General features: G+C 34.9%; 1 protein-coding gene across 1 annotated transcript; it reads left to right on the top strand.

Moving 5' to 3' along the window:
* Window positions 1-16,055: 16,055 nt before the first annotated feature.
* Window positions 16,056-19,617, top strand: LOC122609068. The gene is made up of 4 exons (XM_043782127.1): window positions 16,056-17,559; window positions 17,875-18,077; window positions 18,182-18,837; window positions 19,251-19,617. Exons 1-4 carry the CDS (start codon window positions 16,056-16,058, stop codon window positions 19,615-19,617), a joined length of 2,730 nt encoding a protein of 909 aa, XP_043638062.1.
* The last annotated feature ends 221 nt before the right edge of the window (window positions 19,618-19,838 follow it).

Below are 19,838 nucleotides of genomic sequence, written 5' to 3'. Positions count from 1 at the left end.
GGCATGAGAATGTAACCAACTATGACCAAAAGGCTATGTAATGTATCCATCTACTCGACTTGCTATCTAGTGTAACCAACTATGTTTTTTGGGTTATGCAATGTAAGCAACCGATTAGTCATCAAGTTACCGGTTACCACTTTAATTTTTATTTCTTTTTATTAAGAAAAATGTCACCTAAAGCAAGTAAACAACTCTACCGAAAGAATATGAGCATGAATATGTAATAACAAGTTCAAACGATATATTAATGAAACGGAACTCAAATAGAGCAAAGTCAGACTAGTTTTAATTTTGCTATACTACCTGATTGTACTCCGTTCCTGACTTATCCAAGGATCATCCATCAATTGTTCCCAGGAGAAAACCCCCTAAACAAGCAAAATACTATAGAACAAAACACCATTTTTTCCGGCGAGTGTTGGATTCGAAAACTTTTAGTCATGGTTTGTGCGGGATCAAATTTTGAGTCGATTGGTGGTAGTTTCAAGTCTTAATTCGAAGAAACAACAAAGTTATCGCGATTTTAATTTTTCCGGCGAATCACCATTTTTTCCGGCGAGTGTTTGATTCGAAAAATTTTGGTCAGGGTTTGTGTGGGATCAAATTTTGAGTCCATTGGTGGTAGTTTCAAGTCTTAATTCGAAGAAACAACAAAGTTATCGTGATTTTAATTTTTCCGGCGATTTTAGTAAGGATGATGATGATATAGATACAGATACATTTATATAATCGGATGGAAACCTATTGTAGCAGGTTGCTTACATTGCATAACCCAAAAAACAAAGTTGGTTACACTAGATAGCAAGTCGAGTAGATGGATACATTACATAGCCTTTTGGTCATAGTTGGTTACACTCCCATGCCTTTATCCCATACGTATATACATGTAAGAACTATTTGAATTAGAAGAACCATATAAAACTTTAAATTTTAACTTAGACATTTTCATATGTATGTTGATGGTATATGTGAATGGTACGACAATTAAAGTTTTTTTTCTTACGTATCGGATCATTGTAATTGGCACAAGTTTTTTATTTTAACTTTTTTGCATTTCTAGTAGTTAAAGTTTTGGTGGATCTAGTCTTTGGTTTTTGTATGTATTCTAGATTGCATGAGTTGTATCTTGATTGCTAGCATCTTGCTAGTTATTCGTTTTTATTAATATATCATTGTCGTCAAAAAAAAATATATGAACAAATTCGTTCATATATTAACATATAAAGTAATACTTAATATTATATATGTTCATATGCAAATAATTTTTAGATTTAAATTTTTTTTTATATATATATATTGTAACAACCCTCCTTTTTAATATATATATATACGTTCTAGTTAGGTTGTCTATGATCCCGCAAGCGTTAGTATACTTGAAGCTAGTAGATAATGCCTTTAAATTATCAATCTAAATCTATTGTTTAATTCTAAATTCAATTCAATAAAATGCCATTGAATAAAATTTTTATCAATGATCAACCAAGTTGTAAATAATAACGCAAGTCTCACTAGATGAGCTAACAATCAAAAATGATTTTTCCTTTGAAAGATGGTTATATTTATGTATATTTTGAAGATATGATTTCTGAAAATTTATAGAAAAATATACTTTTATGGTTGAATAATTAGATCTATAAAAGTTTGCATCAAAAAATGTGGCTATATGATGATAGTTTATAAAGAGACTTTTTGATGAAAGATGAATATGTTTTATATAACTTTTGTGTTCATATTTTCTGGAATTTTTGAAGAAAAGAATATTGTTATATTGTGGAATGAAAGATGGATAAACATTTATTGTTAAAAAGTTGAGATAATTGCATGCTTGTTAGATTTAAGAAGGTTGGATCTTTTGTTGAATCATGAGATGAGGCTAGGCTTGTTCTAAGTGAAAAATAGGTTAAAAGTTATGTTAATATTCTGGAAAAATTGGTAAAATATCAAGGATATAAAGCTTGAATCAAAACTTGTTAAAATATGCTTGAAATTGTAAACCGAAAGCTTGCAAAAATGCATTTTGAGCACACACATGCACCACAATCTTTTGAACATGAAACCATGACAAACCTACCGGAAATAAGTTATTTCATATGTATAAAACTCAAGTCATATGACTCATGGCAATAACAAACTCAAAAATCACATTTTCGGGTTAATTAATCACTAACCGAAAGCACAAATTTGCACATATCACACCACCACCACTACCACGACTTGAACTATCAAAATATGATGAACTTTCTGGAAATGTTGAAACAAGGACAACAATCCAATTGGAAGTACTTAAGTTGCTTGAAAAATGAGGCTTAAAACACGTTTTCGGTAAACGATTTTTGATCATAAAGTCCTCAAATAAGCAAAACAAAAGAGAGGTTGAAGTTATATGAATTTGACATGTTAAAAGTTTCCTAGAAAGGGCTGAGATTTTTGGACAAAAGCTTGTATGGTGTTAGAAATCCAAAAATAGTGATAAATTGTAATTTAGATTAGTAGACTTACTTGTTGTTAAGTCATAGTTTAATGATCACTAAGGTTGAGGGACTAGATGTGATAATTAGCATATGTATAGGTATAGACTATAAATACCCTCACACCTTAGAGATCATTAAGGAGAAGAACAACATTCTTTTCATTTCCTGTAACCTTTACACACACATTAATTCCAATCATTCCACTCTCTCTCTCTCTCTCAAAAACACACACTAAAACACCAAGAACACACACACATCCAATTCACCATTGAATCTGTGAATTCGGTGCTGAAATCGTGTTACTTACATGTGGTATCAGAGCAAAACATCATTCTGATATCGATCCATTACTGAATTCGATTACAGATTCATCAAAATTTCAAAATCAAAACCGCTTTTCTTCACGTCATTTTTTCTTCATTTTTCGCCTATCAAATCTCATAAAATCATAGTTTTTTGTTCACCAATAGATTCGTGACAGTTTAAAACATAATCCTGTCAAGTTTCAAGTTCCAATTCGATCTAAATCTCGAGTTTGAATTTTGGCATTTTGGCGCGATTTTTGGGTTTCGAATCTGTTGTGTTTTGTGTTGAATTTTGTTCATAGATTTGTAGCCGAGGTGAAAACAAACAGTTTGCAAGTGATTTCAATTCCTAACTCCAAGTAATTCGAAAGTTATTGAAGTTTTTCTGAGTCATTAATGGAGTTTTTGATATTGGCTGCTGTTGAGATGAAGAAGATGATGCTAAAATGATCTTCACTAGGACGATCTTCCCAAGATCATCTTAGTGTCTGAGACTTCATATTTTCATTCTTGTGTTTTGTGGCTTGTTGGACGATCCTCACAAGATCGTTCTGATAAGTGTTGTGTGTTGAGAAGTGTTTGTTGTGGCTAACTAATCCTTACGGATTGGTGTGGTCAATTCAAAGTGTTTTAACTTTGAAAATATGAAGACAGAAAGCTAGGACGATCTTGACAAGATCGTCTCAGCTCACTGACCCTAGGACGATCTTGAAAAAGATCGTCTCAGTGTCTCTTTGAAAGTTGGTGTGTTTTAGTTGATCATTCGAAGTTGTTGTGATTGGGAATCACACACTTATTGGGTAACTGATCTTCTAGATTGGTTTTGCTCAATTTCATTCCTTCCAATACATACTAACACTCTGTCCATTTTTCTTCAAAATACTTAGAAATTTTCTTCAAAATCTCAAGAACCTAGGACGATCTTCCTCCAAGACCGTCTCATTTCCAAAGTTCAAAACGATTCTCTACAAGATCGTTTCATTTCCTAAATCTCATTTCTCAGAATTCCAAAACAATTTTCTTTAATTCATTTCAATTTCCATTTCTGAAAAATCCAATATCATATCTCAATTTCAATTTCATTTCATACTTAGCCAAATTTCACTAAATCTTCCAAGACGATCATCTTCAAAATCGTCTTAATTGTTCTTACATTCTAGAACGATCTTGCCCAAGACGATCTTCATCAAGATCGTTTCATTTCCTGTTTTATTCAACTCCTAATTCAATTCAAGTTTCAAATCAAATCTCTTTGAAATGGCTTCTCGTGAAGCATTGGCATTAGGTTCCGATACAAGACCTCCAGTTCTCTATCGTGGTTCCTATGGACTATGGAAGAAAAGATTTATGGACTATGTGGAATGTCAACCAAATGGTCACCTGCTTAAAGATTCCATCCTTAATGGACTTGCAGTTCATCGCCATCCCACTACCGGTGCAATACTCACTCTTGATCTTTTGAATGCTGAACAAAAAGATCGAACAACTGCAGATAACAGAGCTAGATCATGCTTATACAAAGCACTACTAGATGAAATCTATGGCTCTGTTGATTCTTATGATACAGCCAAGGAGATATGGGATGAGGTGGCAAGACAAATGGAAGGATCTGATGTGACTTCAACAATAAGATTGACAAATGTGTTGACTGAGTTTGACAACTTCAGCAAATTGCCAAATGAATCTCTAGAGGCTGTCTACTGTAGGTTCTGTAATGTCATAAATGAACTTAGGAAGAACAATGTCAAGAAATCAGAGATTGAGTTAAACATCAAATTCATCAAAGCTCTTGGTCCAGAATGGGAAGATTTTGGAACACAGATTAAGCAACATCAAAATCTGACCAAGTTCACCATTCATAATCTTCATGAATCTTTCAAACTCAATGAACACCAAGTTCTAAACAAAGCTTCATCAAGCAAAATGCCAGAAGTTGTATCTGCTGATCCTTTAGCTTTGATTGTTGAAAAGAAGGTTTCTGAAGCTCTTAAGAGGCAAATGGTAGTTGTTTCTTCATCTGATGAGGAGGGAGATGATTTGATGGCTATAGGAAATGGTGTTTCAGATGAACTATATCAAGCTCTTGCCGCGGTAACAAAGCATTTCAAGAGGAAATTTTACAAAGCGAGGCCAACAAACAACAATCTCCGCACTTCTTCTACAAGTGCATTTCCCAAGAAAGATCACTATCATCCTAAGAGTTATGGGCAAGGTGAAGCAAGTGGATCAAAGCATGGTGAGAAGAAGGAAGCTAATGAGAAACAAGTTGTTGAGAAGGGTAACGCATCAGACAAAAAGTGCTACAATTGTGGAATACCAGGTCATTTTGCTATTGATTGCAAGCAACCTCGAAAGCGGAACTATGAGTACTACAAGCAGAAGATGTTGTTAGCCAAACAAGTTGAAGCAGGTTATGCATTGCTTGCTGAAGATGATAAATGGCTATTGCTCTCAGATGATGAAGATGAAGATCTCTCTGCGAATGTTTGCTTTATGGCGAGGTTGGCCAAGGATAAAGTTTTTGAAGTTGAAAGCATTGATGTTGAATACCCAGATGATGAGGTAAATCTCGACTCTACTTTTTCATCAATTAAGGATAAAGAGTCATGTAGATTAGCTTTGTCAAACTTGACAAATCAAATCAAATCTTTAGCCAACAAAAACAAAAAGTTGCAAAATAGTGTTTCATTTTCTAAAAGTAAATTTTCAAAAGTTCTTGAAGAACATTCGAAATTACTTTTGGAACATGATGCTATTAAACAAGACTTTCAAATATATAAAGAAAAAGTGTTGGTTAAAGAGTGTGAGTTGAATGCCTCTCCTGATTCTAAGTTATTATAAAAATGCCACAATCTTGAAAAGACCATTCATGATCTTGAAAAGACCATTCATGATCTTGAAAAAGCCAATCAAGATCTTGAAACTCAAAAGACCAATGAATAGCTTCGGGCAAATGCTAGACAAATGGATGTTGATATTCTTAATAAAAAGCTCCAAGAAGCTAAACCAAACAATGTTGAACTCGAAAGAAAGATTTCCGACTTAAATCATACTTGTTTTCTAAAAGGCATTGAGATTGAGAATCTTGAAAAACAAGTTGAGGAATTTAAAAAGAATATACTTTTCTATCAAGAAAAGTTATATAAAGTTGAACAAAACCCTCTCTTGGATTTCACTGCATATTTCAACAAATCAAAAATTGACAAAACGAATCTTCTTCTCGGGTTGGTATTTGAGAATATCACTCCATTACAAAAAGCCAAAGAGGAAATTGAACCTTTGTACGATGAAAAATTTCTTCGACTTGGTATGGTACAACAATTTATTCGTCCATTGGATGACGAATTTGAGACCGATGAAGTTGAGAAAATACCTAAAAATCAATTTTTGGTTAATTATGATGCAATAAATGCTTCTTACAAAACAAAAGAATCTTCAATTTTTAAATTGGAAAAAATTGCATCAAATTTTCAAAACCAAGAATCTGTCGGTTCACCACCAAAACCAACTAAAATGTATGTTCCAACAACATTTTTGGAAAAACAAATAGAAGTTTTACAACAAAAGGTGGATTCTCAACAAAATGTTATTAAGCATCTCAAGTCTCAAAGTCCGAATCCAGAGGATAAATTTGTTGTTGATACTAAGAAAGTTTGTGTGAATGTTTCTACTCAAACTGGCCTAAGTTCTTTAGTAGACCATTCTATCCAGACTACTTGTGATTCATCTACAAATTCCTCCACTCAAACCTTGACTGATTCTCTTGAATTTACTTGTCAAAATTCTGCTACTTTGATAGCTGATGATTATGTGCAATCTGATCTATCTGATGAAGAACTTGCACATACTTTAGTTTTGATATGGTACTTTTATAGGTTTTTTCACATGTGATACTATTGATGAGTTAGGTGTTCACCCTAAGCTTAGTGCTAGTATAGGTGTTGATACGTCTACTCAATTTTCTTGTGAAAGCAAAGATGTGCCAGTTCAAGTTGATCTAATCTCCAAGACTACTAATGATGTGAAGTTGGACACCAAAATTCTTGATTCTTCAAAAATTTCAAAAGATTTTGAAACTAATCAACCTCCAATCAAATCTTTCACTAAAGCTGATTTTGATAAATTCATGGAGGGAGAATATGTTTTTGATTCAGAAACTGAGAAAAAGATTGAATCTACCAAAATCAAAGTTGAAACAAAAGAGGAATCTCAAAATCCTTTGTCCAAAGCTCCAACTTCATATTATTCAAAAAAACAAGTTAAGATCAAACTCGTCAAGACTGAACCAAAAACAGTTAAGTTAGAAACAAAAACTCCTACCCCGGTGAAACATGTCAAAAAGGAACAAGCTGAGACCCCACTCAGAACAAAGTACACCAAAATGAAACTTCTGAAAGACTATCCTAATGCTTCTTCATCTAACTCTCAATCTAGTTCTTTATCTAAGGTATCTAAGTCTAGCTCAGTTTTGCTAAATACCTTAGATATGGATGGTTTTCACACGACAAACCAAAGAAACAAGAAGTTTCCTCACCTCCAAAAGATCCTAAAAGGATGAAAGTGTTTAAAACCTCTCGTTCTAATCTTCTTAGTGTCAATTCAACAGGTGGAAAGAGCATAATTAGTGATACTAAATGGGTAGCTAAGTCATTAGTACCTAAGTTCACAAATGTTGAGAAAAAGAAGAAAAGGTGAAGGAGAAAGGCTGGTAGTAAGAAGAAGAATGTTTCTATTAATTCAAACAATTCATCTTTTAAGTCATCTTTGTTAGACAATGTTAATGGTGCCAAGGCAAGGCCTTGTGTGTTTATAAACAATGTTAATTCCTGTTCTCGTGTGATTGGTTTGAATGCTTGTAGACATGTTACTTTTAATTCATGTGTGAATGTTCGTACTTTTTATCCAAATGTGCTTATTGATGATGTGCTTGTTAATGCTTATCTTGATTCTAAAGCATGTTTGAATGCAATTCCTAAGTTATATACCCTGCCTGTGTTAACTAACCACAAAGGACCCGTCTTCAAGTGGGTACCTAAAGTCGGTTAAATTTCTTTGACTGCAGGAAATAACCATCTGTGTTTGGATACTCGATTCTGGGTGTTCAAAGCACATGACTGGAAATAAAGCATTGCTCAAGAACTTCATCGAACGATTCATGGGAACGGTTCGATTTGGAAACAACAATTTCGCTCCTATCTTAGGTTATGGAGACATTGAACGCAATGGAATTGTCATCAAGAAAGTTCACTATGTTGAAGGGTTAACTCATAACTTGTTCAGTGTTGGACAATTCTGTGACAACAATCTTCAAGTTCTTTTTCGACAATCTCTTTGCAAAGTTCAAACTCTAGATGGAGTTGACATTCTTTGTGGTGACCACGATGATAATCTTTTTACCGTCAATCTTGATGATAACCAACCAACCGATAATATTTGTCTCATTTCAAAGGCTACATCAAAGAATTCTTGGTTATGACATAGAAGGCTTTCTTATCTGAATTTCCAAACAATAAATACTTTGGTCAACAAGCATCTTGTTGAAGGCTTGCCGGACTATAAGTATGAAAGTGAGCATGTTTGTCCTTCTTCTGCTGTTGGGAAGGTTAAGCGAGCTTCTCATAAACCGAAGAAATCTCCAAATTCTTTAGCACCTCTTCATTTGCTTCACATGGATCTTTGTGGGCCGATGAAAGTACAAAGCCGAAATGGGAAAAGATACATCTTGGTTATTGTTGATGATTATTCAAGATATACTTGGGTCAAGTTTCTTGCATCCAAAGATGAAACAACTCAGATTTTGATTGATTTCATCACTTCTACTCAAGTAAATCTTCAACTTCCAGTTCGATATATCCGTTCGGATAACGGAATTGAGTTCAAAAATGCCGTTTTTGATGAGTTTTGTAAATCCAAGGGCATAACTCACCAATTTTCAGCAGTTCGTACCCCACAACAAAACGGTGTCGTTGAAAGGAGTAATCGAACGCTAGTGGAAGCTGCAAGGACAATGCTTGCTTATTCCAAGTTGCCATCCAATATGTGGGCTGAAGCTGTTGACACTGCTTGTCACACTCAGAATCGGTCCATCATTAATCAGCGTTTCGAAAAGACTCCTTATGAGGTTGTTAACAAACGAAAACCCAACATCAACTATTTTCATATATCTGGGTGTGTTTGTTATACTTTGAATGATCGGGAGAATCTTGGAAAATTCGAGAAGAAAGGTGATGAAGGTTACTTTGTTGGTTATTCCAAGACATCAATTGCCTATCGAATCTACAATCGCCGAACAAACACAATTCAAGAAACAATGAATGTTTGGTTTGATGAGATGTCGGGCATGATTTTTGAGCAAGAAAGTTTGCTACCAACAAGTAATGATCCAAGTGCTTCAAGTACTTCAACAAGGACTTCTACTTTAGCATCTTAATTCAAGAAGTTTCCAACTCCAACAAGTGATGAATTAGATATTCTTTTTGAAGAATTCTACAATTCCAAAGCAATTCATGATGAAGATCCTCAAGTCATCGTTGAACCAATTCCAAACAATTATCCAGTTCCTGACAACAATCATGAATCATCATCAAGTACTTCTGAGTAAGGTGCTACATCTTCTAGTAGTAGTTTTTCATCCTCTTCTAATGATTCTTCTTCACCATCCTCTCCTGATAATTCTTCTCAAGTGAATGTTCAAGAACAACCTACCCGCTTTACTCAGACAACAAATCCATTAAACACTCCAAATGTGTATGTGCCACTTGATTTTGATCATCCATCCTATGAGGAAGCAGTTCTACCAAGCTATGATTCCATCTCTCAACAAAACTCAGGTTTTAATGATGATGATGTTGATATTCAACAACAAGATCCTCTTCCTCATGATCACAAATGGTCACGTATGCTGAAAAATCATCCTACTGATCAAATTATTGGAAATCCACAAGCCGGAGTAACTACTCGTACTTCAGTAAACGAGTGTCTTGTTGCACTTTGTCTCAACAACATCGAACCCAAAACTGTCTCTGAAGCTCTTCGTGATACAGAGTGGGTTAAGGCAATGTAAGAAGAACTCACTCAGTTTGAAAGACTAAAAGTATGGAGATTAGTACTAAATCCGAGAAAAGATGAACCAATTGGAAGAAAGTGGATTTTCAAGAACAAAAAGGATGAAAATGGAGTGGTAGTAAGGAATAAAGCTCGACTTGTAGCAAAGGGTTATTGCCAACAACCTGGTGTTGACTTCGACGAAACTTTTGCTCCAGTTGCAAGAATGGAGGCCATTCGTATTTTCTTAGCTTATGCCGCATTCCGAAACTTCACTGTGTTTCAAATGGATGTGAAAACTGCTTTCTTGAATGGTGACCTCAAAGAAGAAGTTTATGTTGAGCAACCGAAAGGTTTTGTTGATTCTAAAAGGCCAAACCATGTCTACAGGTTAGATAAGGCTCTCTATGGTCTTAAGCAAGCACCCCGCGCATGCTATGATTCCTTAACTACTTTCTTGCTAAGGGGTGGCTTTACCAAAGGCACAATTGACCCTACCCTGTTCATTCGCAAACAAGGTAAGCATGTTCTTCTTGTCCAAATATATGTTGATGACATTATCTTTGGGTCAACCAGTCAAACATTTTGTTGAAACTTTTCATCTCTTATGGTAAATCATTTTGAAATGAGTATGATTGGGGAAATGAACTACTTTTTAGGTCTTCAAATGAAACAATTACCAAATGGTATTTTTATATCACAAGGTAAATACATAAATGACATGTTGAAAAAGTTTGATATGACTTCATGTTCTTCAATTTCTACCCCAATGGCTGCTCGAACAAATATAAATGATGATAAAAATGGCAAACCATTTGACCAAAAGAGATATAGAAGTATGATTGGTTCATTGTTGTATCTTACAGCATCTCGCCCAGATATAATGTTTGCAACATGTATGTATGCTAGGTATCAAGCTGCTCCAACTGATTTACATTATCAAGCTGTGAAACAAATCTTTCGTTATTTGAAGGGTATACCCAATTTAGGTCTCTGGTATCCAAGGGATACTGGATTCAATCTAACTGCTTATTCAGATGCAGATCATGCAGGTTGTAAGCTTTATCGCAAAAACACTTCCGGTACTTTACAATTTTTAGGTGATAAAATTGTGAGTTGGTCTTCCAAGACACAGAATTGTGTGTCTCTATCAACAGCTGATGCTGAATATGTGGCTGTGGCTAGTTATTGTGATCAAGTTTTATGGATGAAGACACAACTAACTGATTATGGTCTGAAATATGATCATATCCCTATCTATTGTGACTCTCAGAGTGCCATTGCTATTGCAGTCAACTCAGTAAACAACTCTCGATCAAAGCATATTGATGTGAGATATCATTTTCTCAAAGATCATATTGAGAAAGGTGACATCGAGCTCTACTTTGTGGGAACTGATTATCAACTTGCAGATTTGTTCACCAAACCATTGAATGAAAAGAGGTTTAACTTTCTCATCTCCAAGCTTGGCATGCTAAATCTTGAACCTTAAAATATTTTGTTCTTGATACATTCTTGAAAAACAAAATACAAAATAATAATAAAAAAATAAATAATATAATTTGAAAATAACAAAAAGATTTTCTTTATTTATTTTTCAAAGTGGTTTACATATACTATGTATGTAACCCGGGCTTCATAGTTTTATTTATCTCAAAGAGGCTTACATATACTCTGTATGTAACCCGCTCTTAAATGTTTTATTTATGTTGAAATGTTTATACATTTTAAGATTCTGTTGTTATACATATAGATTGATATAAGAAAACAAGGAATCGAACGCCTTTGTGTACTTCCAAGTGATCTTATATCAAGATGTATGTGTCATAAAAGTTGATTGATTCCAAATCAAATTTGATTAAATGTTTTATTGCATCCAACTTGTTGATATAAGATGCGAAGGATCGAACGCCTTTGTGTACTCCTTAGTATTCTTATTATTAACATTGTTGTAGAAGCAAAACTTTGTGATTCTTAAATGAAAATTCTTGTTCACATTAGACTCTCAAATTTTTTTTTGTAAAGATCACAACAAAGATTTTACTCATTTTGATTTCACAAAAACCAATTTTTGCTCTACCTTTCTATGGAAAACATTTTGATCTATTCTTGCATAGATTAAGGGGGAGTTTGTGATTTCAAAACTTTCAAAACCTCAAATGTGTTTTTAAATCTTTTTATACACACGTTTGATGATTTTCAAATGATTTTATTTCAATTGAAGTTCGGTGATTAGTTTGCACATGAGCGATTTGTTCAATCCATGAACTTCATCATCACCGATGAGTTCTACCCCCCGGAGTATTCAGTTCTTTCATTAGATTGTAAAGGTATTTTGAGTGATGATGGTTTCATGCAAATAGGATGGAGGGAGTAAAGTCAAAAAGTGAGAGGTTAAGGTGATATGTTGTGAGAAAAGGGTTAAAAGAAATGATACCCTTCCCTAAATTCTCAAATCTCCGGGTTAAACACGTTTCTATAGGATGTCATTTGTTGATATCTTGATAAAGACTTCATGGACCCAGTGAAGCGATGCACATCTTTACTTAACCACTCAAGTGTTTCTTAACAAATACTTGTTTCAATTCTCACGGAGATTTTCACATTTCTATTGACTCTTCACTTGGAAGATGTTGATATTTAATAAGGGCGAGATTCTGCTCCAGTCCCCGACTCTATTTAATCACGTTGTGTCTAGAGATATCTTGATTGATCATTAATTTGATTCTTATTCATTTCCTTAGGACACATTCGAGTTATACCTTTGTGATATTATTGCTTATCTTTGTGATATAGCCGGAACATTTGTAGTGATATCTTTTGATATTCCACGATGATCAAATGGAAATCCTACCAATGCTAACATCTTTTCCAACGTTGAACGTAGGTCTCATAATTACATTTATGTGATTATTGGGTGAACGAGAAGTCTAATAGTGATCTCGGATTTTACCTAAAATTCTTTAAGAATAATAGATTGTGGTTATCGAATGCTTCGGCTGTACTAACCATGATTTATATTCTTTGAAGCAATCTCGTGGTTGAAAAGCCGCAGACCGAACTATGTTAGAACATTGCTTTGTGCATGTCTCAATGATACATAGGAAATCCAAAAAATGTTATACATTTCTATCGGTCATTTCATTAATCCTTTTGATTTTTGAACATGTTAACGGATCATTCTTATCCGGTTTCATTTCTCATCCCACAAACACAAAAAACACCAACACCATACTATAACGTTTGTACCAACAACTTCAACCTTACATTTTAGTCACCTTTAGGATTCTTTAGGGTGGGCTAATGGTTTGGGTTGCTTTTTGGATGGTCGACGTTTCTCCATGTGCAATACATGTAGTTTCGGATTGTGTTATTTCTTGTAGCATTTTATCAATCAATGTTTGCATAATGACATTGGTTCCCAACTTTGTCATTATGAGGGGGAGAAAAAGATTATGATTGATTGGGGAAGAATGATTGATTGGGGAAGAAATAAGAATAATTGATGGAGAAAAATTATGGAGAAAAGTTTGTGTTTGAAACTGAAGTGAAAGAATTAAAATTGAAATTTGGAAGTTTTGTACTTTAGGTCTCTTCAAGTTTCCTCCAGATTTTTCATGAAAATCGAGCTATGGATTGTTCAGATTAACTTGTCAAAGATTTTCAAAACATTTCAGTTAATTGAGCTCAAATTTTCACTAGATTTTAGTTGATTGAGTTCTTGATTTTGAAAAAGAGGAAATCTAAATTGATTCCAAAGACAAGATTGAGACTGAAGATGAAAAGATATTCTCTCAAGATGGAACAAATGTTTAAAGATGCTCCAATATGGTTATATTCATGTATTGAGGGTGAGCATGATTACTTCATAAGAGACTTATCCAAACTTAATTCAAATGTTTACTCTCCAAAGTGTTCAAGTCAAAGTGACAAAGATCAAAGCTACAAAAAGTTGAAAGATTGGTTAAAAGATTCATGACAAAGAAGTAAAGCTTCAAAAGAGTCTTCATCAACATGTTTCATTCAAGATCTTCAAGTCATACAATAACACTTGTTCAAGAAGCTCCAATGCATACATCAAGGGGGAGAGTACTTATTCATGAAACTTCATTTCAAGAAGATGAAATTCACTCAAGAATCAAAGAATGAAGAAACAAAAAGATGAATATCACTCAAGAATCGAAGATTGAAGAATCAAAGATAAGTTCATACCTTCCGCATCTCCAAAGACAACTCTAATTCATGATTCAACAATCCTCAAAGATTCGAGACTCACACACACTCATTATTCTCTGTTCAAAAAGAACATTGAGAATCACCACATAATTTAACTCCAAGGAGTCCAAGACCAAGACTGAATCAAGTTTTCCAAAGACAAAAGAGAAAGCTTTGAAGACTTGTTTCAACACACCAATTGTCTTCACCACCGGGCTCATCAAATTCATTCCTACAAGACAAGATAACACGTACTTCATTCATTACAATATATCACTAAGGGGGAGAATGTTAGAAATCCAAAAATAGTGATAAATTGTAATTTAGATTAATAGACTTACTTGTTGTTAAGTCATAGTTTAATGATCACTAAGGTTGAGGGACTAGATGTGATAATTAGCATATGTATAGGTATAGACTATAAATACCCTCACACCTTAGAGATCATTAACGAGAAGAACAACATTCTTTTCATTTCCTGTAACCTTTATACACACATTAATTCCAATCATTCTACTCTCTCTCTTTTTCTCTCTCAAAAACACACACTAAAACACCAAGAACACTGTTGAGTCCCAATGAAGGATGTAAATTTAATGATGACAAATCTGTAGGTAAACACTTGTAATTTATTTTTGTTCTTGTATTGTAATCTGGATATGTCAAAGCTGACACAGCTTGCGACCCAGAATAAAGCTTCATACTCTGTAATTGTTTGATTTATAGAAGCTATGTTGTTCAAGCTGCATCAAATGGGAATAACATTCAATCCAAGTCAAAGAGGAGGATTGAAGATAGAAGATCAAGCTGATAGTGGAAGTCAGCTTGGGATTGCAGTCAGCTTGGAGAACACTTAGACAGATTTGCTCTTGACAAACGAGCAATCTGTGTCTGACAATCAAGTGAAGATAACAACCTGGATTTGCTGAGTAATGTTGTATGACGTGATAAGGAAGATTCCTTAAATCTAGGTTGGTGATCTATTTACATATGCGTGTCCATACTCTCATTGGACGATCAAAAATATCGTGCTACTGGTTTGGGACCACAAGTACGATGAAGGCACAAACTTATATTCTTTTGATCGTCCAACCATAATTGAAGATGTGGCTTATTTGGACACCAAGAGAATCTGAAGCTTTCGCCTATAAAAGCTACAATCCTTGAAGGCATATGTGTGATATTCCTTTGATTCATTTTTCACAGAAAGTTTCTCTGCTCTTATACACAGCTTAGCTTGTGAGGAGTCAGCTTGGGCTGCTTCTCTTAAGCAAGAAACTTATTGATTGTTGTTTGTCATTTTCAGGGGTTGTTTAGATATTTTAGGTTATCTTGTTTCCGCAACAACCCTGTAATTCTTTGTATAGATCATTTCTTAATAAAGGATTACATTTGAAAAACGCAATCTGTGTCTAAGAATGTTTACTTTCTGCTTTACTGTTTTAATTGATTCTTGTCTTTATAGTATGCTCTAAATATATATAATTGAATCTTTAAAACTATTTTCATAATATATAACTAAGGAAAAACGAAAGTTGTATTCACCCCCCTCTACAACTATTTGTGTACATTATACTTAGGTATTCTGTTACACTTCTGGGACTGTATAAGTGGTATCAGAGCAGGGGTTAAGAATTAACTTGACTTGATCCTTGCTTATTTTCCTTTAAGTAAAGCATAATGTCATCTTATGTTAATAATGGTTCATCAACCCGACCACCTATGTTTGATAAAGATGATTTCAATGGGTGGAAAGGTCGTATGTCTTTGTTCCTTGAATCCATTGACCACAATATGCCTGATATCTTGATTGATGGTCCTTATGTACCTACACAGACTCTTGTTGTAGATGCAGTGGTAAGGGATGGTCATCCAACCATCCCTGCCACAGTTAAAACCATTGTCAAAGATAGGGCAGATTGGGGGGGATGAGGATAGGAGACATGCAAACTTGGATGTGAGGGCACGTAACTTCATTGTCCAAGCTGTGCCAAAGAACATTTATCATTCTATTAAAATGTGTTCTACTGCTAAAAAGATGTGGGGTACTTTGACTGTCATGTTTGAAGGTTGCTCTACCTCCATGGAATCTACCATTACCACCTTAACAAGGAGGTATGAAAGATTCTTCTCTTTGAGGAATGAGTCCTTAACAGACACTCATACCTGTTTTAATGCTTTGGTTAATGATCTAGCTGCTGTTGGTATTACCAAGAAAAATGAAGTTTTGAAAAGCAAGTTTTTAGATTCATTACCACCAAAGTGGAACAATTATATTTCTTCTGTAAAACTAAGTTCTGTGTATCATGATCTTGATCTCCCTGGACTTTTTGGTTTACTCCATAATCAAGAATGTTCAGAGGCTGAAAAGCTGATTGCTATGGGTGATTCTTATAGTCAGCCTCCTACTGCACTTGTTGCATCCATGACTGAACACCCTAGTTTAATATCCAATGAGATCATTCCCTGTATCAATGAATCGTGTTCTGTGATTTCTAACATTGAATCTGTTTGTTCTGAATCTGAAGTTGAAGAATCCGATGGTGATGAGTTTGCCAATGAAGTGGCTATGTTGGCTGATAGGATAAGGAGATCCTTTGGAAAGTTTAAAGGAAAAGGTAAAAGTGGACAAGCTGATAAGACCAAGAAACCATTTGATATGTCCAAAGTCACTTGCTACAAGTGTGGTAAGACTGGACATATGGCTGGTGATTGTAGATCTAAGGAGTCCGTGCAAGCTGGGTCATCCAAAGGTGGAAGAAATGAAAAATACTCCATACTCAAGACAAAATACAAAGCTCTCAAAGCACAAGTTGCTAAGCTGAGTAAGAATGCTGAGAAAGATGAGAAGAGTCTGATAGCCAAAGATTGGGCTGAAAGTGATACTTCTTCAGAAGATGAAGAGTACATAAATGAGAAGTGTCTTATGGGCAAAGAGAAGTTTGCCAAAGATCTCACAAGATTGCAAGAGCAATCTGAGTCAGCTCACAAAGCTTCAACCAGTCAGAGTACTCCACCTGAGGTAAATATCTTTTCCAATCTGAGTAATGAAGATAAGCTGTCAAGGTTAAATAGACTTGGTGATGAGGTACTTTTGCAAAAACATTTTAATCAAGAACATAAGAAAGAAATTTCTATGTTGAAACAAGAACTAGACTTTAAGAATTTCACCATTGAAAAGTTAGAATCTGAAATTAAAAGTCAAAAACAACTAAACTCAATTTTGGTCACTGAAGCTAAAATGTCAGAAGAGAAGTTTTTGAAAATCAAACAGATAACTGAGTCATGGTGTATTGGTTCTAAAAGAGCTGCAAAGTGTGTTAACATTCAAGTTCCTCATCAAGTACAAGCTGTTTTTGATGGTGACTATGATAGAGCTATTGCTATTAGTGAAGTCTGTGCCATGGAACCTTGTTATCAGTCTCCTTCTCCTCCTAAGGTTCAAACCAAAGGAAAGAGTTCTCAACCAATCAGATTGGTTCAGAAGTCTGGTATTGGTATTAAAGATCCTGATGTTATTGGTTAAACCATTGCGGAAGCTGTGTCTGAATCAGATGAGGTAATTGAACTAAAACCTAAGGAAACTCTTGATTTATCAAAGTTAACAATTACTAAATCTGTGTCAACTTCAAAGTCAAAAACAAACAATGTTGTGTCAAAGAAAAATAAAAGAAAAGTTAGAGATCATAGCATTACAAAAGGGAAGAACAAAGTTTTAAAAAATGAGAAGTCTGATTCAAAAGGAAATGTCTTACCAACAAAATCTGTGTCCAATTCAAACCACCTCGAGTCTGACTCTGACAAAATAATTGTCAAGTATGTTGAGTCCTGAAAAGGTGAGATTTCAAATGATAATAGTTTACTGGCTGAAGTGTCTGATCCTAAAATTGTTGATCAAAGCAAATTAAGGTCTGAATCAAAGAAATCTGGTACTGGAAAAGGTTTTCTTAAAAAGGAAACTCTTATTGTTTCTAAAAAGAATTTCAAATCTGGGAAGGGTCAGATTAGGCAACAGTGGGTTTCAAAATGTGATAAGAATGTTAGTTCAAGCACCAAATCTGAGTCAGACCCAATGGTCAGCTCTGGTGAACCCATCTTTGGATGGGTTCCCAGATTGAACTAATCTCTTATTGCAAAATGCAGGGCTATCACGATGCACATACCTGGCACTTGGACAGTGGGTGTTCCAAGCATATGACCGGATGTAAGTCCCTCCTATGTAGCTTTAGGACAAGCGCTGGTCCTAGTGTTACATTTCGAGATGATTCCCAAGGAAGAACTAAAGGATTTGGTATTTTGTCAAATGGTCCCCTTACTTTTAGAAGAGTGTCTTATGTGAATGGCTTGAAGCATAATCTGATAAGTGTGAGTCAATTGTGTGATGCTGGCTATGAAGTAAGATTCCGAGCTGATAAGGGCATTGTTCTGGATTTGGAAGGTAATGTGGTGTTAATTGCTGAGAGAGATGATTCCTTGTATTCTTTTGATATGAGAAGTGCAACTGTGACAAGAGAAGTATGTTTCATGTCAAAGAATCAAGATGAGTTGAATTGGTTGTGGCATAAGAGGCTGTCTCATATGAATTTCAAAGATATCAACAAGCTATGTAAGAAAGAGTTGGTGTCTGGTCTGCCAGTGATAAAATATGAGAAGGACAAGCTGTGTGGTCCTTGTGAAAAGGGTAAGCAACACAAAGCTTCCTTTAAGTCAAAAACATGTTCAACCATTGACAGTTGTTTAGATTTGCTGCATATGGATTTGTTTAGACTAATAAGTACTCCTTCATTTAATGGAATGAGGTATACTTTGGTCATTGTTGATGAATATTCAAGATATACATGGGTTTTCTTTTTGAAGCATAAAAGTGATGCAGTTGATAGTATTATTCATTTCATCAAGCAAACTGAAATACTATACAAAAGGCCTGTTAGGCAGTTGAGGAGTGACAATGGCACTGAATTCAAGAATGTCACTCTCAACTCATTCTGCAATGAGAAAGTATTTCACAAGTGTACTCAGCAGCAAGAACTCCCCAACAAAATGGAGTTGCAGAAAGTAGAAACAGAACCCTGATTGAAGCTGCCAGATCCATGATGGCACAAAACAATGTCAAGCCTCATTTTTGGGCTGAAGCTATTCACACAGCCTGCTTCACTCAAAACAGATCTCTTATTGTGAAAAGATACCTGAAAACTGCATATGAACTTCTCAGGGGGAGAAAACCAGAAATTGGTTTCCTAAGAATGTTTGGCAGTCCTTGTTACATTCTGAATCAGAAAGACCATCTTGGCAAGTTTGAAGAAAAAGCAGATGAAGGCATCCTACTTGGATATGCTACTCAGATGAAGGCTTACAGAGTATACAATAAGAGAACAAGAACTATTGAAAACTCTGTAAATGTGAATATTGATGAAGGTTGCTCTAAGTCAGTTAATGTTCATTCTGAAGATGATGAAATTAACTTTGAAGAACTGGCTGTTCCTGAGAATGAGCCTCCCTCTAATCCACCTGTTGAAGAAATTAATGCTCAAACTCAGGGGGAGCAAATAGAAGAAGAAGAGTTACCATTCTTTAAATGACTCCCAAGCTGACTCAAATCCTGTTTTGGGACAAGCTGATCAACAATTTCCTCAAGTTGATTAGGCTAGTCCTTCTAATCTGAATCAGCCCATTGTTCAAGAAAGCAACTCTGCTCAACGTGTAACCAAATGGATAAAGAGTCATCCCATAAATCAAATCATTGGTGATCCTCTATCTGGTGTGAAGACTAGAAGAAAGGCAACAGGCAATTTTTGCATGT

This window comes from Erigeron canadensis, chromosome 7, assembly GCF_010389155.1.
Source record: "Erigeron canadensis isolate Cc75 chromosome 7, C_canadensis_v1, whole genome shotgun sequence".
Classification (NCBI taxonomy): Eukaryota; Viridiplantae; Streptophyta; class Magnoliopsida; order Asterales; family Asteraceae; genus Erigeron; species Erigeron canadensis.
Note: the sequence above shows the minus strand (reverse complement) of the source record. Positions and strands in the feature narration are given on the sequence as shown.

What these genes read in the sequence shown, in the direction of transcription:
- LOC122609068 (XM_043782127.1), top strand. Translation starts at nt 16,056, where the DNA reads ATGTGTTCTACTGCTAAAAAGATGTGGGGTACTTTGACTGTCATGTTT. An exon ending in TAAAGATCCTGATGTTATTG is followed by an intron (nt 17,560 to 17,874) that starts GTTAAACCATTG and finishes AGTCCTGAAAAG; the next exon opens with GTGAGATTTCAAATGATAAT. An exon ending in CCTTCATTTAATGGAATGAG is followed by an intron (nt 18,838 to 19,250) that starts GTATACTTTGGT and finishes TGAACTTCTCAG; the next exon opens with GGGGAGAAAACCAGAAATTG.